This window comes from Oncorhynchus mykiss, chromosome 9 (assembly GCF_013265735.2).
Source record: "Oncorhynchus mykiss isolate Arlee chromosome 9, USDA_OmykA_1.1, whole genome shotgun sequence".
NCBI classification, from domain to species: Eukaryota; Metazoa; Chordata; class Actinopteri; order Salmoniformes; family Salmonidae; genus Oncorhynchus; species Oncorhynchus mykiss.
This window is the reverse complement of record NC_048573.1, coordinates 16,021,264-16,046,596: the sequence shown is the minus strand read 5'-3', so window position 1 is coordinate 16,046,596 and position 25,333 is coordinate 16,021,264. Positions and strand designations below refer to the sequence as shown.

The 25,333-nt window shown below is 46.6% G+C and overlaps 1 protein-coding gene across 5 annotated transcripts in view; it reads left to right on the top strand.

The window, feature by feature from the left end:
- Positions 1 to 16,698: 16,698 nt before the first annotated feature.
- Positions 16,699 to 25,333, top strand: part of LOC110531610 (shootin-1) — a 37,958-nt gene continuing 29,323 nt past the window's right edge. For 2 of the 5 annotated variants that reach the window (XM_036987434.1, XM_036987432.1), the window contains exon 1: positions 16,699 to 16,828. In XM_036987434.1, coding sequence (XP_036843329.1) covers positions 16,744 to 16,828 — 85 coding nt within the window. In that variant the 5' untranslated portion in view covers positions 16,699 to 16,743. The remainder of the gene's footprint in view (positions 16,829 to 25,333) is intronic. The other 3 variants (XM_036987435.1, XM_036987437.1, XM_036987436.1) reach the window with 2 other exon arrangements.

Sequence of the window (25,333 nt, the reverse complement as noted above, 5' to 3'; positions counted from 1 at the left end):
CTCTCTCTGCTCTCGCTGACTTTTGTTACGCGTTTTCTCCTGACACCGTGCAACACTGAAAATTCACCTTCATATACAAATAAACCCATGTCAGAGAGATGTGACTGGGGGTAGAACATACCAGGGTTGGGGTCAATACCATTTAAGTTCCAGGCAATTCAGGCAGTACACTGACATTTCAATTCTGATTCTATTCAATGCTTTTTAATAAGGAACATTTGGGATTGGATTTGGAATATGGTTTACTTTATGAATTGAATGGAATTGAAATTGAATTGACCCCAAACCTGGAGAACACTGTTTCCTCTCCTCCTTCAGGCTCTCCAGGGCCCATATTCCCAAAGTATCTGAAACACGTTGTAAATATGGGCCCAGTTCCTCTCTCTCTCTCTCTCTATACGTGGTGCTACTGTATCATGACTTTGATGGTTTTATGCGATTGTGTGGCAATGTTTGTTTATTTAAAAAATAAATAATAATAATAAAGTACAGAGGCAGTGTTTTGTTCTTATGCACAGTAAGGTTATGTGAGGGTACAGTATATAAGGCCATTCAGTACATTGTTTCCTTTTGGCAGTAAAGTTGAAGCCTGATTCCCAATCTGTGTGTGCTTAAGCCAACTATAATTTGTCATGCTGTTGGATAAAAGTACAAACTGATCTGTGATCAGGCTAAGTAAAAGTTGTGTTCGACCATGTCAAGTTAATCGGCACCGTTCTACTACTCACAGTGAAGAACAACTACAATGTAAATATATGGATATTAGCACAAGTATCTCCATCTCAGTACCATGTGATGTTTACAACAACAAAAAACAACAACATCAAGAAACAGCAACAACAAAAAACAACAAAAAAAGACAGAAAAAATTAAAAACGTGATATATGCTTTACAATTCTTTGTCTCATTAACAAATTGCACTTATTTAAAGAGACTTTCTTTGTGTTCTGGTTTGAAAAAGTGGTTTTCAAGCTCTCTGGCTCGAAAGGACAAAATATTGTATAATATGTATTTTTATGCATATAAATATATGTCTATGTAACTTGGTCTGTCTGTCTCTTCTATTCACCACAACACTTCACGTAACTGACTTTACTTCATTCTTATAGACAACATCCTGTTCAAAACCAAGACTATGATCCAATAATGGCTGCACGTGAACTGTAGCATTTGCTCTAGGGGAAATATATTTAATCTTATGCTGATTCATAAGTTAGCCACTAACTATACCCTCTCTGGATGACAAACAATTATATACCTCTCCTCTCCTCTCCTCTCCTCTCCTCTCCTCTCCTCTCCTCTCCTCTCCTCTCCTCTCCTCTCCTCTCCTCTCCTCTCCTCTCCTCTCCTCTCCTCCTTTTCCAACAACACAGGGACAATTGACTCCAGGGTGCCAATTAAAATGATTGGCACCTTTATTTGAGAGCGCGAGAGGGCCCGGAGACAGGAGACAAGATGGGTGGCCCGTTTCACAGTGACGGAAGGAAGGAGGGATGGAAGGAAGGCCGGAAGATAGAAAGAGAGGCAGGGAAGGTGGGGAGGTAGGAAGGAAGGGAACCCCCCTTTATTATGGAATGAAAGGAAGGAGGAAAGGTAGAAAGGGAGTCAGGGAAGGTGGGGAGCCGGGTAGCACTCCCTGTAGCAGTGGACAGAAGTAGAGAAGGTAAACCCTAATGAGTTGTAGGGCCAGTGGACAGAAGTAGAGAAGGTAAACTCTGATGAGTTGTAGGGCCAGTGGACAGAAGTAGAGAAAGTAAACCCTGATGAGTTGTGGGGTCAGTGGACAGAAGTAGAGAAGGTAAACCCTGATGAGTTGTAGGGCCAGTGGACAGAAGTAGAGAAGGTAAACCCTGATGAGTTGTAGGGCCAGTGGACAGAAGTAGAGAAGGTAAACCCTGATGAGTTGTAGGGCCAGTGGACAGAAGTAGAGAAGGTAAACCCTGATGAGTTGTAGGGCCAGTGGACAGAAGTAGGGAAGGTAAACCCTGATGAGTTGTAGGGCCAGTGGACAGAAGTAGAGAAGGTAAACCCCGATGAGTTGTAGGGCCAGTGGACAGAAGTAGAGAAGGTAAACCCTGATGAGTTGTAGGGCCAGTGAACAGAAGTAGAGAAGGTAAACCCTGATGAGTTGTAGGGCCAGTGGACAGAAGTAGAGAAGGTAAACCCTGATGAGTTGTAGGCCAGAAGTAGAGAAGGTAAACCCTGATGAGTTGTAGGGCCAGTGGACAGAAGTAGAGAAGGTAAACCCTGATGAGTTGTAGGGCCAGTGGACAGAAGTAGAGAAAGTAAACCCTGATGAGTTGTGGGGTCAGTGGACAGAAGTAGAGAAGGTAAACCCTGATGAGTTGTAGGGCCAGTGGACAGAAGTAGAGAAGGTGAACCCTGATGAGTTGTAGGGCCAGTGGACAGAAGTAGAGAAGGTAAACCCTCATGAGTTGTAGGGCCAGTGTAACAGGAGTAGAGAAGGTAAACCCTGATGAGTTGTAGGGCCAGTGGACAGATGTAGAGAAGGTAAACCCTGATGAGTTGTAGGGGCAGTGGACAGAAGTAGAGAAGGTAAACCCTGATGAGCCAGGTCTCTGACTTCCTCCCTATAGGCTGTCTCATCATTGTCTGTGATCAGGCCTTCCACTGTTGTGTCATCAGCAAACTTAATGAAGGTGTTGGAGTCATGTTTGGCCACGCAGTTGTGGGTGAACGGGGAGTACAGGAGGGGACTAAGCACTCACCCCTGAGGAGCCCCAATGTTGAGGATCAGCGTGGCAGATGTGTTGTTGCCCGGCCAGTCTGAAAGTCCAGGATCCAGTTGCAGAGGGTGGTGTTTAGTCCCAGGGCTTAGTTTAGTGATGAGCTTTGTGGGTACTACGGTGTTGAAGGCTGAGCTGTAGTCAATGAACAGCATTCTCACATAGGTGTTCCTTTTGTCCAGGTGGGGAAGGGCAGTGTGGAGTGCGATTGAGATTACGTCTTCTGTGGATCTGTTGGGGCGGTATGCAAATTGAAGTGAGTCTAGGGTTTCCCAGGATGACTGTGTTGATGTTAAGCATGACCAACCTTTCAAAGCACTTCAAAGCTACCGACGTGAGTGCTACGGGGCGGTAGTCATTTAGGCAGGTTACCTTCACTTTCTTGGGCACAGGGACTATGGTGATCTGTTTGAAACATGTAGGTATTACAGACTCGGTCAGGGAAAGGTTGAAAATGTCAGTGAAGACACTTGCCAGTTGGTCCACACATGCTTTGAGTACACGTCCTGGTAACCGTCTGGCCCTGCGTCCTTGTGAATGTTGACCTGTTTAAAGATCTTGCTCACATCGGCTGTGGAGAGCGTGATCACACAGTCTTCCGGAACAGCTGATGCTCTCATGCATGTTTCAGTGTTACTTGCCTCGGAGCGAGCATAGCAGTTATGTAGCTTGTCTGGTAGGCTCGTGTCACTGGGCAGCTCTTGGCTGTTCTTCACTTTGTAGTCTGTACTGGTTTGCAAGCCCTGCCACATCTGACGAGCGTCGAATCCGGTGTAGTACGATAACCCACCAAATACCCAAAGGAGATGGCTGCCTAAATATGGTTCCCAATCAGAGACAACGATAAACAGCTGCCTCTAATTGAGAACCAATCTAGGCAACCATAGACATACATAAACACCTAGATGGTAAACAACCCCATAAACCTACAAAAAACCCTAGACAGTACAAAAACACATACTGTACATCACCCATGTCACACCCTGACCTAACCAAAATATATAAAGAAAACAAAGAATACTCAGGTCAGGGCGTGACACTTAGTCCTGTTTTGATGCTTTGCCTGTTTGATGGTTCGTCAGAGGGCATAGCGGGATTTCTTATAAGCTTCTGGGTTAGTGGCAGCTCTACCCTTTAGCTCAGTGCAAATGTTGCCTATAATCCTTGGCTTCTGGTTGGGGTATGTACGTACAGTCACTGTGGCAATGATGTCCTCGATGCACTTATTGATAAAGCTAGTGACTGATGTGGTATACTCCTCAATGCCATCGGAAGAATCCCGGAACATGTTCCAGTCTGTGCTAGCAAAACAGTCCTGTAGTTTAGCATCTGCTTCATCTGACCACTTTTTTATAGACCGAGTCACTGGTGCTTCCTGCTTTAATTTTTGCTTGTAAGCAGGAATCAGGAGGATAGAATTATGGTCAGATTTGCCAAATGGAGGGCGAGGGAGACCTTTGTATGCATCTCTGTGTGTGGAGTAAAGGTGGTCTTGAATTTCTTTCCCTCTGGTTGCACATTTAACATGGTGATAGAAATTAGGTTAAACAGATTTAAGTTTCCCTGCATTAAAGTCTCCGGCCACTAGGAGCAATGCCTCTGGATGAGCGTTTTCCTGTTTGATTATGGCGGAATACAGCTCATTGAGTGCGGTTTTAGTGCCAGAATCGGTCTGTGGTGGTATGTAGACAGCTCCAAAATATACAGATGAAAACTCTCTAGGTAGATAGTGTGGTCTACAACTTATCATGAGATACTCTACCTCAGGCGAGCAAAACCTTGAGACTTCCTTAGATATCGTGCACCAGCTGTTGTTTACATATATGCATAGCCCCCCGCCCAGTGTCTTACCAGAGGCTGCTAGTCTATCCTGCCGATAGAGTGTATAACCCGCCAGCTGTATGTTCTTAATGTCGTCGTTCAGCCACGACTCAGTGAAACATAAGATATTACAGTTTTTAATGTCCCGTTGGTACGATATACATGCTTTCAGTTTGTCCCATTTAATTTCCTGCAATTGAACTTTAACTTGCTGGACGGAAGGCAAAGGCAGATTAGCCACTCGTTGCCGGATCCTCACAAGGCACCCTGATCTTTTTCCGGAAAGTTTTGGTTTCCTTCTCCAGCGAATGACGGGGATCTGGGCCCGTCATGGGTGTCTGTAGTATATCCTTTCCACCCGACTCATTGAAGAAAAACTCTGTTCTGATGTCCAGAAGCTCTTTTCGTTCATAAGATACGATAGCAGCAACATTATGTACAAAAGAAGTTACGAACAATGTGATTTTTTTTTATATAAGAGTATGGTTGGTTAAGAGCCGATAAGATGGTAGCCATCCCCTCCGGAGCCATCACCTAGTCCTGTGCCACATCTTAGTGCTACGTGTGTGTGTGAAATTAGTGTGTGTAGAATTAGTGTGTGTGGAATTTAGTGTGTGTGGAATTGAGTGTGTGTAGAATTAGTGTGTGTAGAATTAGTGTGTGTAGAATTAGTGTGTGTGTAGAACCCTGGCCTCCCAGGCCTTTAGCCACGCATCACCGTCCTGCCTGCTCCCCTTCTCTCACCCCTCCCTTAACCCATCAGGGGGCCCCTGCACTAATTAGGGTCACTAATTGGGGCCCATCCAGTGCCAGGGACTTCTCCACACCTGCACAGTCATGTGAAATTCAAAGAGGTGCGCAAGGTCAGAGGTCAGATGAGGGGGAGAGAGGCGATCAGCTGTGGAGGTCCTCTGGATTAGAGAGAGAGACTTGGGGAAATGTGTGTGTGTGTGTGTGTGTGTGTGTGTGTGTGTGTGTGTGTGTGTGTGTGTGTGTGTGTAAGGACAGCGAGAGAGAGAGAGACATTGGGAGGGGTGGGGCACCTCTTGAGGTTAATTGCTGGGTGACCTTAGTGGACTGGAAGGCCCTCACCTCTCCTCACCCCTCCTCACCTCTTCCTTAGCCTGCCTGCTTTTCTCAGCCTAGGGTGGAATGATGGCTGCTTGTTTTGACATGCTTCACACAAGAGGCTGACTGACTTAGCCCTAGGAAAGAAAGAGCCCGGCTGCATTCCTGAGACCAGTCGACCGACCAGGGTCCTCAACAGGCAGACAGGACGGGGCGGGAGGGGATGGGGGGACCATTAGTGATTCTCTCTCTCTCTCTCTCTCTCTCTCTCTCTCTCTCTCTCTCTCTCTCTCTCTCTCTCTCTCGCATACACACACATACACACACCTCCCACCCTGTGTTCTATTCTTCCTGTTCAAACAAGCTAACACTGCTACAAAAGGGTTGGAAGGAAAAGTGTGAAAGGCGTGTAGGTTTAGTTTTTAGTCCCCATTGGTGTGCAGTGCACAGTCTTTGCCCCTTGTCTTTCTTCGGCGCCTTTTGATGATGCGTAAACAAGGAAGTGCATAGGGAAGCAATAGAGGGACATGGTCAAAGGGCGAGAAAAGACGACAGCATCGTGCTTGATAATGGTTTGATGGGGCGAAGTGGTCAATGGGCTTTAGTATGTCATTCAGAACAGTTGCATTCAATTTCAGTTGTTATGGAAACATTTAGAAGAAAGAATAACTAAACATGTTTTGAGATACAACACTGACCGTGTCCATGGTTGCATAGCATTTATTTATGTCAATGTGTTTCATATTATAAATCAGATTGTTGAAAGCGTACTTATTGGGAAAAAACACATGATTTCAAGTAAAATTGTCACATTTTGCACATTTTATTTCCCATGTGAAATCATGTGAAACAATGTGGTTTTGGAATACTTCATGTGAAATATCGTCACGTGGATTTTCACATGATCAGAACCTTACTCATATAAAATGGAACACTTCATATGAGATTATATTTCACATGAAGTTACACATTAATGTCCTGCAAACAAAAATGAGTTGTTAGGATGTCCCCAGAACATTACGAAGTACCCGCAATGTTTTCAACTAATATATATTTGACACAGGATTTACACAGTCATTATTCAACACATCCTCTCCTGGGATTTGACCTCACAACCTCTTAGTTCACAGCATACCAAACTTCCTGCAATGCCACCATGTCTGTGTCAGTAACTGATTTCATCTGTATTCCTACACTTTTGACTTCAAAGTAAACTTTGCATACGCTCAAGAAAAAATATTATATTCAGGAGTAACATTAAAACCTATTATATTTATCATAGTTATTCAGGAGTAACATTAAAACAGAATAATATGCCCCAACAACATTAGACAACTATACAGAAAACACTAAAATAGCTGAATCCAGTAAATGAAATCAATGAGAGAATAGTGAGATTAACTGATAACTAAAATAGCAGTGTAGATTGCATTATTTTGCTACATGCAGAGATGTATTATAGGTATTGAATGTGTATGAGAACGCTATAGCATTTGTGGCGCAGCAGAAAGCTCAGGTATCTCAAATCCTGAGGCTGTGAGTTCTATTCCCAGATATGTTGAAAAGTCAGTGACAATGTCAAATGTATATGTTCAACTTTGACACTATTTTAGCTGAACATTGTACCACTTACCTTAAAACCCCATTTCATTACATTACTTCCATTCCAACAAAAATAATCATGTGAAATAACTGTTTTCACATGTTGAGCTGAATTGTTCACACGTGAAAACAAAAGAGACGTGATGTCAGTTTTTCCACATGTATTCCATATAGAGTTGACATGTTAACACCACCTTTACACATGTGAGGAGAATACAATCTAATTCGAACTCTCACAGGTGGAATTGCATTTTCACGTTTGAAAAACTTTTGTTGTGCAGGTCTGCTCATTGGCTAACCCAGTCCACTGAGCTGACTCACATGTCGTGCAAGTCTGCTCATTGACTAACCCAGTCCACTGAGCTGACTCACATGTTGTACAGGTCTGCTCATTGGCTAACCCAGTCCACTGAGCTGACTCACATGTTGTACAGGTCTGCTCATTGGCTAACCCAGTCCACTGAGCTGACTCACATGTTGTACAGGTCTGCTCATTGACTAACCCAGTCCACTGAGCTGACTCACATGTTGTACAGGTCTGCTCATTGACTAACCATGTCCACTGAGCTGACTCACATGTTGTACAGGTCTGCTCATTGACTAACCCAGTCCACTGAGCTGACTCACATGTTGTACAGGTCTGCTCATTGACTAACCCAGTCCACTGAGCTGACTCACATGTTGTACAGGTCTGCTCATTGGCTAACCCAGTCCACTGAGCTGACTCACATGTTGTACAGGTCTGCTCATTGACTAACCCAGTCCACTGAGCTGACTCACATGTTGTACAGGTCTGCTCATTGACTAACCCAGTCCACTGAGCTGACTCACATGTTGTACAGGTCTGCTCATTGACTAACCCAGTCCACTGAGCTGACTCACATGTTGTACAGGTCTGCTCATTGACTAACCCAGTCCACTGAGCTGACTCACATGTCGTGCAGGTCTGCTCATTGACTAACCCAGTCCACTGAGCTGACTCACATGTTGTACAGGTCTGCTCATTGACTAACCCAGTCCACTGAGCTGACTCACATGTTGTACAGGTCTGCTCATTGACTAACCCAGTCCACTGAGCTGACTCACATGTTGTACAGGTCTGCTCATTGACTAACCCAGTCCACTGAGCTGACTCACATGTTGTACAGGTCTGCTCATTGACTAACCCAGTCCACTGAGCTGACTCACATGTTGTACAGGTCTGCTCATTGGCTAACCCAGTCCACTGAGCTGACTCACATGTTGTACAGGTCTGCTCATTGACTAACCCAGTCCACTGAGCTGACTCACATGTTGTACAGGTCTGCTCATTGACTAACCCAGTCCACTGAGCTGACTCACATGTTGTACAGGTCTGCTCATTGGCTAACCCAGTCCACTGAGCTGACTCACATGTTGTACAGGTCTGCTCATTGACTAACCCAGTCCACTGAGCTGACTCACATGTCGTGCAGGTCTGCTCATTGGCTAACCCAGTCCACTGAGCTGACTCACATGTCGTGCAGGTCTGCTCATTGACTAACCCAGTCCACTGAGCTGACTCACATGTTGTACAGGTCTGCTCATTGACTAACCCAGTCCACTGAGCTGACTCACATGTTGTACAGGTCTGCTCATTGGCTAACCCAGTCCACTGAGCTGACTCACATGTTGTACAGGTCTGCTCATTGACTAACCCAGTCCACTGAGCTGACTCACATGTTGTACAGGTCTGCTCATTGGCTAACCATGTCCACTGAGCTGACTCACATGTTGTACAGGTCTGCTCATTGACTAACCCAGTCCACTGAGCTGACTCACATGTTGTACAGGTCTGCTCATTGGCTAACCCAGTCCACTGAGCTGACTCACATGTTGTACAGGTCTGCTCATTGACTAACCCAGTCCACTGAGCTGACTCACATGTTGTACAGGTCTGCTCATTGACTAACCCAGTCCACTGAGCTGACTCACATGTTGTACAGGCTCGTGCCTCTTCGCTCGGTGATGTTTATTTGATGTGTTTCATCTGACCCTAATCCAACGCACAATCTGTTGGACATCTTATTTAGAACTGTGTCGGGGCATCCCATCCAGAGGTATCATGGTATATATAACATATGATACATAATGAATGATATGTAGACTCACAATGTATATATGGAAGCTAATTGTGTCATTAATGTGTTACGTTTCTGTATAAACATTGTCTTTTGTTTATTTACACCTTTTGATTTATTCACTTTTCTGCACAATGCACTTTTTGGGCATCATGATGCCCCAATAAATCCAGTCTATTTTTGAATTCAAGCCTCAGTGGTGGATTTGTCCGCTTTATCGACAGTTTTCGGGTCTCCGTCTCTCCTAGAGTCCTTATACAGCAGGGGTGTCAAAGTCAAATGGACGGAGGGCCAAATAAAAAAATCAGCTACAAGACGAGGGCCGGACTGTTCGAATGTTCATTGAAAAATTTTTAAATGACGCATATAGTCTAGTGAACCTAATTGAACCTACTGAAAACCTAACAAATATATTACAATATGATCAGATAAATAAAGCAATATTTTCTTATGGCTCTGTCAGTAATCTTTAATTTTCAACAGACACAAAAGACAAATTTCCTTTATATAAATATCCCCATAACATGAACATTAAATGAAAGAAACCGGTATTCAAGGCACCATCAGTAGACTATATTTTCTATTTTAGCAAAAGTGGGCTAAATTTACTTCAAAGAAAAAACAATAATAGCAATTTTCTATCATCCACTCAACTGAAATATTTTTAAAATATAATTGGATTGAAATACAAAAAAATAAAGTGCAAAAATCTATTAATCAAAAACAACACTTTGTTTAAGGAGAAGTAACATGCAGTGAAAACAAATATTAAATTTTAACTTTTAAACTTGAACTGAGTAAAAACTCTAAATATGTGATTGCACAGTAATGTTCACTTGTTTGAGGTTGAGGGTGATACTTGGTGGTGTCCCATCTTTTCCACAAGTTCATCAATGTTCGGGGTAAGGCTCTGAGCTGAAGAAATCCTCAGAATTGAGTGGAGGTGTTCAGCAGTAAGTCGACTTCTGTGTGATGTTTTGTTCAGGTTCATCAAAGAAAACAGTTGTTCACACAGGTATGTGCTGCCAAACATAGACAACGTTTGAGCAGCCTGGATGCGCAGCTGGGGCATTGTGCCGGGGAGGAAACGGGCGAACTCCGCAGCACCCACTGCCGCATATTTTGCCCTCAGTGCATCATTGCATTGGAGGTCAATCAACTCCATTTGGAGGTTTGGTGGTGAGCTTTCCACGTCAACAGCAAATGGGTTACCGAGCAGTTCCAACCTGCTTTTTTGTGCTTCAAAGTCAGCAAATCGGCGTCGAAAGTCAGCGGCAAGCATACCTATTTTATCAGCCAACTGTGTGCTCGGGAACGCACTGGTAGAGAGCTTCTCTTTCATGGTCTGGCAGCTGGGAAAGTGGCTCAAATGTTCTTTCCGCATCTGCGTCTCCCACAGAGTCAGTTTGGTTTTAAATGCCTTCACTGTACTGTACATATCAGAGATGACACGATCCCGACCCTGCAGCTGCAAGTTTATTGCATTCAGATGACTCGTAATGTCACACAGAAAAGCCATTTCACACAGAAACATTTCGTCTCGGAGTTGTGTTGTGTCTTTCCCTTTGCTGTCCAAGAACAGACAAATCTCCTCACGAAGCTCGAAACATCTTTGAAGCACCTTTCCCTGGCTTAGCCATCGCACCTCTGTGTGATAAGGCAAATCACCATGCTCCGTTTCTAACTCCGTCAGAAATGCCTTGAACTGGCGGTGATTCAAACCTTTGGCTCTGATAAAGTTAACTGTGCGCGTGATGATGCTCATTACATGCTCCATTTTCAAGGCTTTACCGCACAACGCTTCCTGGTGTATGATACAATGATAAGCTGTCAGCTCACCTGTCGCGTTTTCCTCTTGCATCTTTTCCCGTATCTTCGCCACCAGTCCGCTCCTGTGTCCACACATCGCAGGTGCTCCGTCGGTTGTCAAACCCACGAGTTTTTCCCAAGGCAGCTCCATCTCATTTACACATCTTGACACCTCTTCATACAAATCATGCCCCGTAGTTGTGCCATGCATAGGACGTAAAGCCAAAAACTCCTCTGTCACGCTTAGGTTGGAGTCCACTCCGCGGATGAAAATTGACAACTGGGCAATGTCAGAAATGTCGGTGCTCTCATCCACAGCCAAGGAATATGCAATAAAATCTTTTCCCTTTTTCACAAGCTGCTCTTTTAGATTGATGGACAACTGGTCTACTCTCTCGGCAATGGTGTTTCTGCTCAGACTCACATTTAAAAAGAGTTGCCTTTTTTCTGGGCAAACTTCGTCACAAACTTTAATCATGCAGTTTTTGATGAAATCCCCCTCCGTAAATGGCCGGGCTGATTTAGCGATCTCTTCTGCCAAAATAAAACTGGCCTTGACAGCAGCCTGGCCTTGTGATTTGGCTTTTTTGAACAGAGCCTGTCGAGATTTGAGGCCTCGTTTTAATTCCTCTGCCTTTTGTAGCCTTTGTTCCATGTCCATATTCTTGTTTTTGTCCGCGTGTTTCGTTTCATAATGTCGTCTCAGATTATACTCTTTCAGTACCGCCACACTTTCTCCACACAGAAGACACACAGGTTTTCCAGCTACCTTCGTGAACATATACTCCGACTCCCACCTTGTTTGAAACCCCCGGTTCTCAGTATCCACCTTCCGTTTTGCCATTTTTGATGGGTATCTGAAAGTTAATTTTACTGTGATGCTGACGACTGCTGTGCCAATAAATATTGAAATGAAGCAGCCTACTGCTCGGTGCGTCACCTTTGCATTGTGGGAAATGTAGTATTGGTGCGTGTAAAAGATCTGCGGGCTGCCGGCTTGCTGCGGGCCGGTTCTAATAATAAATCAAGATCATCCCAGGGGCCGTAAAAAACCTTCTTGCGGGCCGGATGTGGCCCGCGGGCCTTGACTCTGACATATGTGTTATACAGTATATACATTACAACATGTTCATGGTGTTGGGCCACACTTTGTGGTGTTGTTGTTTCTCTGTAATTATTCCGATAAGTCCAGCGTAGATGTTGTGTCACTCCAACACTTTCGTGACTTCTTCTTTGCTTATTAATCAAAAGCGTACAGAGAAATCATGGAAGCGTACAGGTCACCTACTGTACCAGTGTCCACAGTAACTCCCCTCTTCCTCTCCCACTATTTTCAATCTCAAAATGAGTGTCAGTTAGTATTTTAACTTAACCTTTATTTAACTTGGCAAGTCAGTTAAGAACAATTTCTTATATACAATGAAAGCCTACCAGGGAACACTGCCTTATTCATCTTGTTCAGGGGAAGAACTCAGGGATTTGATCCAGCAACCTTTTGGTTACTCGTCCAACGCTCTAACCACTAGGCTACCTGCCTTCCAAATGATAGAATCCCAGTATAAAAGGGATTGAAGCAAGGACTAAAAGTTAAGATTACATATTGTTCTTCTTCCTGTGCAGGCATCAATGTGATCAAGGCAAAACAAATTGATGGAAAAATAGCATTGCCATAAAATAAAATGTTCACCTCACAGACTAATTCCCCCCAAACCAAGGACAATTTCACAACTCTCATTTTAGGTTTGTACAGTTATGTTTTGTAAAGGCCTGTATATACTGTACGTCAGTATCACCTCTTATTTTCCTTCATTGCTTGACAATGAATTTGTTATTTTTCTTTGGGACAGACTGCAATGTCACACAATTTAATGGATTGGTAGGCGACATGACAAGAACATCAAAAACACTGTAAAACAAACCTCTTTCACCTCAAAAAATGACCCCTCTCTCCTCTCTCTCCTCTCTCTTGGCCTTGACTCCATGCTCTCCACCTAACTCTGGGAGGTTTAGTGCCTTTGCTTTTCTCCATCACAAGAATCAAATGGTTTGACCCCTTGACTATTCCCTTTTGAACAGTCTGGTACATTAGTATACAGAGAGAATGTGACATCTACACAGCACGTGTCACATCTGAAGGAGACAGACATTGTCCCCTCTCCCGCCAATAAACAAGGTTAATCACGACAAGGAAATGTTTATTTTCTCTTTAACCACTGTTCTTACAGCTCACCTCATAACCTCTCTCTCTCTCTCTCTCTCTCTCTCTCTCTCTCTCTCTCTCTCTCAGCCATCACACACAGAAGATTAATCTTGTGGTATCTAAACCTCCCTCGCCCTGTCTGTTTTAGTGACTACCTCATAGTAGTCTACTACCCAACAGTACGTGCAAATAGTTTCTCACAGGACTACTCCACTACACCATAAACAATACTGAGCATATGACTTAAAATAAGTTAATGTAAGCTAAACCCAAGTTTACCTTAACAAACTGAGTTAACTCAAGTTTAAAATGTCCCACAAGTTATAGTCCAAACTCAGCCAAGTGGTCCTGCACAATGCAAACTCTCCGTCTTCTCCCCCCTCCTCCTACCGCCCTCCCCCTGTTGGGCTCGCCGCTCCTCTCTGTAACTGCCGGGTTCCGCTTGCCTCCCTATTGTGGCGCTGACAAAGGGGGCCGGTGCCCTCTCGCAGGCTATGTTACAGACGGCCGTATGAGGTGGACACTCTGGGCAGGCCCGGCGTTATCTGCTGTGACACTTCAGATTATTTCCACGGCTTCCCTATCTGATCTGCACATCCAATTCAATTAGTGCCAATTAGTCAGTCCCTGCTCTGCTCTCCCCTCTCCCCGCTCCCCTCTAGCTCATCCACCCCTCGTCCACCCACCCACCCACTTCTGTCCTCCAGTCCCCCAGCTTCTGATATTGTACCATCGTCACTAGCTAGTCGCTGCCCCACCACCCTCCATCACCGCCTGGACCAGAGAACGGTCCGCACCAGTGCTCTCAGGAACGCTTGTGGAACCCCCTTTGTGTGCCCACCACCCCCTCACCCCCTTACCCCTTCACCCACCCCCTCCCTGGCTAACTCTGGGCCCAGGCACACCTGGCCTTTGCAAATTGGGAGCCCTCAAAAAGCAGCAAGAGAAAGGCAGGATGGGGGGAGGAAGAGGGGGAGGAAGGGAGGGGCGTTGTGGTTGACAGGTCTTTCAGCATTCCGATGGAGCAAAAAGTTAATGATGGGTCTTTTGTTTGAGTCCCCCAAAGAGAGAAAAGCTGGCCGGAGAAAATGCTACAGAAAATCACTGCTTATGCCAGTGAGCAGAGATAATAAGGTACTTCACCAAGTACATGGACCGTGGGGATTTTCCCCTGTGTTTATATCGCTTACATGATCCCTTTATGTTTAGCTGAGAAAGTGCACTCATCCTGACTCGTTAGTGTGAAGTCATATCTCTGTTGTTTACCGTTCCAAATCAGTGACACTGAATTGAATTGACCTCATAATCTAGAACACATCGAACTACACAGATCCAGACCTGTAGCTACAGCCAGATAATGGAACTTCCCCAAGAACCCATAGGATCATAAGTGTGCTAACTCACAGAAATCTGAAAGTGTAACATAATGTTTCAATTAACAGCCTTATAGGAAATAGGAAAAATGATGGTCCACCATAGTCCCCTTCTCTCTCTCTTTCTTCACAATCTCTCTTTCCTTTTCTGCCCTTCTCTCTCTCCCCCATACTCTCCCATATTCATCCATCCATCCATCATTCTCTCTCTCTCTCTCTCTCTCTCTCTCTCTCTCTCTCTCTCTCTCTCGCCCCATCCCCTCTCTCATCCCATCCCTCTCTCCCTCCTCCCTCCAGATCTCTAATAAAAGACCCCCTCATACGCCCTCCTTCCCCAACAGGCTTTAATCTGGGCTGACAGCTTCCCCCGTAATTGGTCATAACACCCAGATGGGCCAGTCCTTAATTTGCTGTTCCCAATACAGTGATGGAGGAGGCCATGGAGGGGAAGTGGATGAGAGGCCAAAGCCTTGATTTGTTGGTTATAGATACAAGAGCAGTAAACACCCAAGGCTCCGCGCCCGACAGTTTGAACAGGCTTTTGTTCACACGTCTATTGAAAAGGGAATGAGGGCCCTCCCTCCCTCCTTACCCTCTTTCACTCTCCCTCTTTCTCACCTCATCTCTCTCTCTCTCTGTTTCTTTCGCCAGGAAAAGAGAGCTGGTGGAGCAGGGAGAGAGGAGTGTTTATTTGAAGGTGGACCTGAATATGATTATTGATTAATGATCAATCATTTTCTGATTGATTGAACAGGTGAAGGACCAGGGTAGACTTACAAGGCAAGGTGTTTAGGGTGAGAGGTGAGATGGTGTAGAATAAGGAGACACTGCTCCTGTGTGGTCGTATTTCTCCATGGGAGACTGTGGGGACAGGGGGGTACAGCGGGGCAGCCAGGCCGAGGTGAGGACCCCCTGGCACTAATGAGGGCAACCCGCTGGACACTCTGACCCTAGGGGTGTAGGGGTCAACGGGGCCTGATGGAGGTGTCAGACAGGGCTCGGTAGGGTCTTTAGTCCAGAGTGTGTGTGTGCCACTCTAAGACAGTGGAGGTCACACCCTGACCCGGTCAATGGTCACCCTAAGGGTCACTGTGGGGGGGTGTTAAGTAAGACATACTCATCCACTGGTGGCAGAGCCGAATGCCAACAATTGTTGACAGAGAGAGAGAGAGAGATAAAGAGATAAAGAGAGATAAAGAGAGATAAAGACGGAGAGGAAGAGAGCTGGGCCCATATTGATACTTTGGGAATATGGGCCCTGGAGAGCTTGAATGAGGAGAGGAAACAGTATTCTCCCGGGTTGGGGTCAATTTTTTTCCCAAGCCTTGCAGCAGCAGTCCAATTAAAGGCAATTTCTCCCACTGCACATCTGAGGCCCTTGAAGCCGTGCGGTCAGTTGGTGCAGTTTGAGAAGAGGAGGAGGGGAAGAAGAGTGTTGTCAGCACACACCCCACAGGGCCGTTGGGGTGTGTGTGTGTACGCCCGTATGTGTGTGTGAAGGGATGTGTATGCGCAGTGGGGCAGCGGAACAGGACTAGGGCACGCAGATGTGTGAGTCTCTAGACTAAGTCCTGCCAAGATCTGCTGTGAGGGTCACAACCTTTACAGAATCAGTGCTCCTGCTTGTCAGTACTAATGAAGGTCAAGGTCCCACCAACACCAGCTGCATGGAGGGAGAGAGAGAGAGAGCGAGAGAGAGAGGGAGGGAGGGGGAGAGAGTTAGGGAGAGAGGGAGTGGGAAACAGGGAGGGAGGGAGGGGGAGAGAGTTAGGGAGGGAGGGAGTGGGAAACGGAGGGAGGGAGGGAGGGAGGGAGGGAGGGGGAAACAGAGGGGGAGACAGGTGGAGAGGTGGAGAGAGAGAGAGAGAGAGAGAGAGAGAGAGAGAGAGAGAGAGAGAGAGAGGGAGAGAGAGAGAAAGAGAGAGAGAAGGAAAGAGGGGGACAGAAACAAGGTAGACAGGGAGGCGATAGGGAGGGTGGGTTCACAGCTGTCCAGTCCAGGACAGGGGAGGTAGAGAGTAAAGATGGGCTCCTCTCAGCAGCTCAGAGGACACTACAGAGTTGAGAGGGGGAGCTACCAGCCACAGGTGCTGGTGCAGAGCACATGGGGTGAGTAGAGTATAACCTTTAGAGCTCCGTCATCATTACCATCACCACCTCTCTGGTCGATTCTTATCCTCTTTGTCTATGTGTGATTGTGTGTGATTAACGAGTGGGGGGGGGGGGCAAACCACTGTTCATCTGGTGAGGGAATTGATTGGTGTGGAATCAGTTTAACTGTATGGTGGATTTATGCGAAACTTCTGTGATCTCAGTAGATGGGAATTTATCTAGTGATGTGATAGACAGTGAAGCAAGGGGACATGTTGCTATTACATCATTGCTAGCTAACGTTTGGTTCTCTTGGGGTTTGTGATCTAACAAGTAAGAGATGGAGGGAGAGGCAGGAGTGGGTGAAGGTTAGACAGGGCAAGAGAGTTAGAGAAAGGGCAAGATAGAGGGAGAGAGAGAAATAGAGACAGAGAGAGAGGCATAGAGAGAGAAAGACAGAGCGAGAGAAAGAGAGAGAAACACAGAGAGAGAGAGAAAGACAGAGAGGAAGAGAGAGAGAAAGACAGAGAGGAAGAGCGAGAGAGAGAGAGAGAGATAAAGACGGAGAGGAAGAGAGAGAAAAACAGAGAGAGACAGAGAGGTAGAGAGAGAGAGAGAGAGAGAATGACTTAGAGAAAGAGATAGTGAGATAAAAACAGAGAGAGAGAAAGAAAGACAGAGAAATAGAGAAAGACAGATAGCATTATAGTATTACGCGTGGTGGGATCCAGCTTTAGAGAGACATGCGCTTGATTAAGATCTCTGCCTCTCTCAGTTGAACTTTTGACCATGTCACCCACCCATCATCCTCCTACGTCTGTGTGTGTGTGTGTGTGTGTGTACGTGCGCGTACATAATACCATTTATCTGACCTATGGGATCAGTTGCTGGCAGGCATTGCCTAAGCCTGAGCTGAGAACGCATGTTGCGTACACCATGGCACACCCACTCATGGTACCACTTTATTTTGCGGAAATGACTTAATATTTCCTTGGAACCTACATGGTAACATGGTAATTACAAAGTAATAACCTATGAATTACTTCATTGTGCTTTTGGGACTCTTTGCAACAAGCACCATTTGGTTCCAGGCGGTTATTGTTACAATTATTTGAAGTAAGTATAAGAAAGTCCTCACTTGTCATGTATTGTCATGTTGTGTCTTTCTGTCCTTTCCTTTCACCCTGTCTCCCTCTGCTGGTCGTATTAGGTTACCTTTTCTCCCCCGCTTTCCCCCAGCTGTTCCTTGTCTCCTCTTGACTACCTCGTCACCCCTTCTCCCACCTGTTCCCCTTTTCCCTCTGATTAGTCCCCTATATCTCTCTCTGTTTTTGTTCCTGTCCTTGTCGGATTCTTGTTTGTTGTGTTTCATGCCTGAGCCAGACTATCGTCATGTTTGCTGTAACCTTGTCCTGTCCTGTCGGAATCTGCCGGTCTATCTGAGCCTACCTATGTTTGGTTATTAAAGAAGCTCTGTTTAAGTTAGTTCGCTTTTGGGTCCTCATTCACTCTCCGTAACAGAAGAATCCGACCAAGAATGGACCCAGCGACTTCGGATCCTCTCCACTCAGCCGTCGAGATCCAGGGAGCGATGCTAGGCAGACACGAGCAGGAATTGTCTGCTGCTCGACATGCCGTTGAGACCCTGGCCACCCAAGTCTCCAACCTCACAGAACAGGTTCACCATCTCCGCCTCGATCCACCGGCCACTTCCAGGGCTTTCGAATCTCCGGAGCCCAGAATCAATAACCCGCCGTGTTACTCTGGGGAGCCCACTGAATGCCGCTCGTTCCTCACCCAGTGCGATATTGTGTTTTCTCTCCAGCCCAACACTTACTCCAGGAGCACTGCTCGTGTCGCCTACGTCATATCTCTCCTTATTGGACGGGCTCGTGAGTGGGGCACGGCAATCTGGGAGGCAAGGGCTGAGTGTACTAACCAGTATCAGGACTTTAAGGAGGAGATGATACGGGTTTTTGATCGATCTGTTTTTGGGGAGGAGGCTTCCAGGGCCCTGTCTTCCCTATGTCAAGGTAATCGATCCATAACAGACTACTCTATTGAGTTTCGCACTCTTGCTGCCTCCAGTGGCTGGAACGAGCCGGCTTTGCTCGCTCGTTTTCTGGAGGGTCTCCGCGCAGAGGTAAAGGATGAGATTCTCTCCCGGGAGGTCCCTTCCAGCGTGGATTCCCTGATTGAACTCGCTATTCGCATTGAGCGACGGGTTGATCTTCGTCACCGAGCTCGTGGAAAGGAGCTCGCGTTCTCCGTTGCCCCCCTCTCCGCATCACTACCATCTTCCTCTGCCGGCTCGGGAGCTGAGCCTATGCAGCTGGGAGGTATCCGCATCTCGACTAAGGAGAGGGAACGGAGAATCACCAACCGCCTCTGTCTCTATTGCGGTTCTGCTGGTCATTTTGTCACTTCATGTCCAGTAAAAGCCAGAGCTCATCAGTAAGCGGAGGGCTACTGGTGAGCGCTACTACTCCTGTCTCTCCTTCAAGATCCTGCACTACCTTGTCGGTCCATCTACGCTGGACCGGTTCGTCAGCTTCCTGCAGTGCCTTAATAGACTCTGGGGCGGAGGGCTGTTTTATGGACGAGACCTGGGCTCGGGAACATGACATTCCTCTCAGACAGTTAAGGGAGTCCACGGCCTTGTTCGCCCTGGATGGTAGTCCTCTCCCCAGGATTCAGCGTGAGACGCTACCTTTAACCCTCACTGTTTCTGGTAATCATAGCGAAACCATTTCTTTTTTGATTTTTCGTTCACCTTTTACACCTGTTGTTTTGGGCCATCCCTGGCTAGTTTGTCATAATCCTTCCATTAATTGGTCTAGTAATTCTATCCTCTCCTGGAACGTCTCTTGTCATGTGAAATGTTTAATGTCTGCTATCCCTCCTGTTTCCTCTGTCTCTTCTTCACAGGAGGAGCCTGGTGATTTGACAGGGGTGCCGGAGGAATATCACGATCTGCGCACGGTGTTCAGTCGGTCCAGGGCCACCTCTCTTCCTCCACACCGGTCGTATGATTGTAGTATTGATCTCCTTCCGGGAACCACTCCCCCCCGGGGTAGACTATACTCTCTGTCGGCTCCCGAACGTAAGGCTCTCGAGGATTATTTGTCTGTAGCTCTTGACGCCGGTACCATAGTCCCCTCCTCCTCTCCCGCCGGAGCGGGGTTTTTTTTTGTCAAGAAGAAGGACGGGTCTCTGCGCCCCTGCATAGATTATCGAGGGCTGAATGACATAACAGTTAAGAATCGTTATCCGCTTCCTCTTATGTCTTCAGCCTTCGAGATCCTGCAGGGAGCCAGGTTTTTCACTAAGTTGGACCTTCGTAACGCTTACCATCTCGTGCGCATCAGGGAGGGGGACGAGTGGAAGACGGCGTTTAACACTCCGTTAGGGCACTTTGAATACCGGGTTCTTCCTTTCGGCCTCGCTAACGCTCCAGCTGTCTTTCAGGCATTAGTCAATGATGTCCTGAGAGACATGCTGAACATCTTTGTTTTCGTTTACCTTGACGATATCCTGATTTTTTCACCGTCACTCCAGATTCATCTTCAGCACGTTCGACGTGTCCTCCAGCGCCTTTTAGAGAATTGTCTTTTTGTGAAGGCTGAGAAGTGCACTTTTCATGCCTCCTCCGTCACATTTCTCGGTTCTGTTATTTCCGCTGAAGGCATTAAGATGGATCCCGCTAAGGTCCAAGCTGTCATTGATTGGCCCGCCCTTAAGTCACGCGTCGAGCTGCAGCGCTTTCTCGGCTTCGCGAACTTCTATCGTCGTTTCATCCGTAATTTCGGTCAGGTGGCAGCTCCTCTCACAGCCCTTACTTCTGTCAAGACGTGCTTTAAGTGGTCCGTTTCCGCCCAGGGAGCTTTTGATCTCCTCAAGAATCGTTTTACATCCGCTCCTATCCTTGTTACACCTGACGTCTCTAGACAGTTCGTTGTCGAGGTTGACGCGTCAGAGGTGGGCGTGGGAGCCATTCTTTCTCAGCGCTCCCTCTCTGACGACAAGGTCCACCCATGCGCGTATTTTTCTCATCGCCTGTCGCCGTCGGAACGTAACTATGATGTGGGAAACCGCGAACTGCTCGCCATCCGGTTAGCCCTAGGCGAATGGCGACAGTGGTTGGAGGGGGCGACAGTTCCTTTTGTCGTTTGGACTGACCATAGGAACCTTGAGTACATCCGTTCTGCCAAACGACTTAATGCGCGTCAGGCGCGTTGGGCGCTGTTTTTCGCTCGTTTCGAGTTCGTGATTTCTTATCGTCCGGGCTCTAAGAACACCAAGCCTGATGCTTTATCTCGTCTCTTCAGTTCTTCCGTAGCCTCCACTGACCCCGAGGGGATTCTCCCTGAGGGGCGTGTTGTCGGGTTGACTGTCTGGGGAATTGAGAGGCAGGTAAAGCAAGCGCTCACTCACACTCCGTCGCCGCGCGCTTGTCCTAGGAACCTTCTTTTCGTTCCCGTTCCTACTCGTCTGGCCGTTCTTCAGTGGGCTCACTCTGCCAAGTTAGCCGGCCACCCTGGCGTTCGGGGTACGCTTGCTTCCATTCGCCAGCGTTTTTGGTGGCCCACCCGGGAGCATGACACGCGTCGTTTCGTGGCTGCTTGTTCGGTCTGCGCGCAGACTAAGTCCGGTAACTCCCCTCCTGCCGGCCGTCTCAGGCCGCTTCCCATTCCCTCTCGACCGTGGTCTCACATCGCCTTAGATTTTGTCACCGGACTGCCTTCGTCAGCGGGGAAGACTGTTATTCTTACGGTTGTCGATAGGTTCTCTAAGGCGGCTCATTTCATTCCCCTTGCTAAGCTTCCTTCTGCTAAAGAGACGGCACAAATCATCATCGAGAATGTTTTCAGAATTCATGGCCTTCCGTCAGACGTCGTTTCGGACAGAGGTCCGCAATTCACGTCTCAATTTTGGAGGGAGTTTTGCCGTTTGATTGGGGCTTCCGTCAGTCTCTCTTCCGGCTTTCACCCCCAGTCTAACGGTCAAGCAGAACGGGCCAATCAGACTATTGGTCGCATCTTACGCAGTCTTTCTTTTCGCAACCCTGCGTCTTGGTCAGAACAGCTCCCCTGGGCAGAATACGCCCACAACTCGCTTCCTTCGTCTGCGACCGGGCTATCTCCTTTTCAGAGTAGCCTCGGGTACCAGCCTCCGCTGTTCTCATCTCAGTTCGCCGAGTCCAGCGTCCCCTCCGCTCAGGCTTTTGTCCAACGTTGCGAGCGCACCTGGAAGAGGGTCAGGTCTGCACTTTGCCGTTATAGGACGCAGACTGTGAGGGCTGCTAATAAGCGTAGAACTAAGAGTCCTAGATATTGTCGCGGTCAGAGAGTTTGGCTCTCCACTCAGAACCTTCCCCTTAAGACGGCTTCTCGCAAGTTGACCCCGCGGTTCATTGGTCCGTTCCGTATTTCTCGGGTCATTAATCCTGTCGCAGTTCGACTTCTTCTTCCGCGATACCTTCGTCGCGTCCACCCGGTCTTCCATGTCTCCTGTATTAAGCCCGTTCTTCGCGCCCCCGCTCGTCTTCCCCCCCCCCCCCCATCCTTGTCGAGGGCGCACCCATCTACAGGGTCCGCAGGATTTTGGACATGCGTCCTCGGGGCCGTGGTCACCAGTACCTCGTTGATTGGGAGGGGTACGGTCCTGAGGAGAGGAGTTGGGTTCCCTCTCGGGACGTGCTGGACCGTGCGCTGATCGAGGATTTCCTCCGTTGCCGCCAGGTTTCCTCCTCGAGTGCGCCAGGAGGCGCTCGGTGAGTGGGGGGGTACTGTCATGTATTGTCATGTTGTGTCTTTCTGTCCTTTCCTTTCACCCTGTCTCCCTCTGCTGGTCGTATTAGGTTACCTTTTCTCCCCCGCTTTCCCCCAGCTGTTCCTTGTCTCCTCTTGACTACCTCGTCACCCCTTCTCCCACCTGTTCCCCTTTTCCCTCTGATTAGTCCCCTATATCTCTCTCTGTTTTTGTTCCTGTCCTTGTCGGATTCTTGTTTGTTGTGTTTCATGCCTGAGCCAGACTATCGTCATGTTTGCTGTAACCTTGTCCTGTCCTGTCGGAATCTGCCGGTCTATCTGAGCCTACCTATGTTTGGTTATTAAAGAAGCTCTGTTTAAGTTAGTTCGCTTTTGGGTCCTCATTCACTCACCGTAACATCACTAGCTCGGTTTCCATCCAATTGGCAACAGATTTCCATGCAAATATTCTGAAAGCCATATAAAAACAAGATGCACATTTTCCCACCAGAGATGTTTCCATCAGATGTACGCGTTGCAGATTAAAGGCTGTGCGTGATGACGTGGTGCTCATTATGGCTGGGCGCTATTAGGGGAGATCTCTTCGACAATATGCTACTCAGAACATTACAATACCAGATATAATTGTTTTGTGCCTTTAATGACTAGATTATTCCAGACTGCAATTGTTGTGCTTATTTATGGTCACATTCTCATTAAATAATCGTATTATGGCAAAAAAATAAGGCTTAGTTAATTCATTTAGACTTCATTTTCAACATCTTGATACAGTCTATCTGATGACGCTGCACAGTTTTGATTGGTAAAGTTCAAATACCTCAAATCAAATCAAACTGTATTAGCCACATTGTAAATGAGAACTTGCTCTCAACTGGCCTACCTGGTTAAATAAAGGGCAAATTGAATTAGTCACATTGGAAATGAGAACTTGTTCTCAACTGGCCTACCTGGTTAAATAAAGGTGAAATGGCCTACCTGGTTAAATAAAGGTGAAATGGCCTACCTGGTTAAATAAAGGTGAACTGGCCTACCTGGTTAAATAAAGGTGAACTGGCCTACCTGGTTAAATAAAGGTGAACTGGCCTACCTGGTTAAATAAAGGTGAACTGGCCTACCTGGTCAAATAAAGGTGAACTGGCCTACCTGGTTAAATAAAGGTGAACTGGCCTACCTGGTCAAATAAAGGTGAACTGGCCTACCTGGTTAAATAAAGGTGAACTGGCCTACCTGGTTAAATAAAGGTGAACTGGCCTACCTGGTTAAATAAAGGTGAACTGGCCTACCTGGTCAAATAAAGGTGAACTGGCCTACCTGGTTAAATAAAGGTGAACTGGCCTACCTGGTTAAATAAAGGTGAACTAGCCTACCTGGTTAAATAAAGGTGAACTGGCCTACCTGGTTAAATAAAGGTGAACTGGCCTACCTGGTTAAATAAAGGTGAACTGGCCTACCTGGTTAAATAAAGGTGAACTGGCCTACCTGGTTAAATAAAGGTGAACTGGCCTACCTGGTTAAATAAAGGTGAACTGGCCTACCTGGTTAAATAAAGGTGAACTGGCCTACCTGGTTAAATAAAGGTGAACTGGCCTACCTGGTTAAATAAAGGTGAACTGGCCTACCTGGTTAAATAAAGGTGAACTGGCCTACCTGGTTAAATAAAGGTGAACTGGCCTACCTGGTTAAATAAAGGTGAACTGGCCTACCTGGTTAAATAAAGGTGAACTGGCCTACCTGGTTAAATAAAGGTGAACTGGCCTACCTGGTTAAATAAAGGTGAACTGGCCTACCTGGTTAAATAAAGGTGAACTGGCCTACCTGGTCAAATAAAGGTGAACTGGCCTACCTGGTCAAATAAAGGTGAACTGGCCTACCTGGTTAAATAAAGGTGAACTGGCCTACCTGGTTAAATAAAGGTGAACTGGCCTACCTGGTCAAATAAAGGTGAACTGGCCTACCTGGTCAAATAAAGGTGAACTGGCCTACCTGGTTAAATAAAGGTGAACTGGCCTACCTGGTTAAATAAAGGTGAACTGGCCTACCTGGTTAAATAAAGGTGAACTGGCCTACCTGGTTAAATAAAGGTGAACTGGCCTACCTGGTTAAATAAAGGTGAACTGGCCTACCTGGTTAAATAAAGGTGAACTGGCCTACCTGGTTAAATAAAGGTGAACTGGCCTACCTGGTCAAATAAAGGTGAACTGGCCTACCTGGTCAAATAAAGGTGAACTGGCCTACCTGGTTAAATAAAGGTGAACTGGCCTACCTGGTTAAATAAAGGTGAACTGGCCTACCTGGTCAAATAAAGGTGAACTGGCCTACCTGGTCAAATAAAGGTGAACTGGCCTACCTGGTTAAATAAAGGTGAACTGGCCTACCTGGTTAAATAAAGGTGAACTAAAAATACATTCAAATGCGCTGAATATAACTGGTCAATAAAATACACAGCTACAGAATTGAATATTTGACCCAAGGTGTGTCAACAGTGTGTTACAGTGAAATGCTTACTTACGAGCCCCTAAACAACAATGCAGTTTCAAAAAAATACAGATAAGAATAAGAGCTAAAAGTAACAAATAATTAAAGAGCAGCAGTGAAATAACAATAGTAAGACTATATACAGGGGGGTACCGATACAGAGTCAATGTGCGGGGGCACCGGTTAATTGCGGTAGTATGTACATGTAGGTAGAGTTATTCAAGTGACTATGAATAGATGACAACAGTGAGTAGCAGTGGTGTAAAGAGGGGGTGAG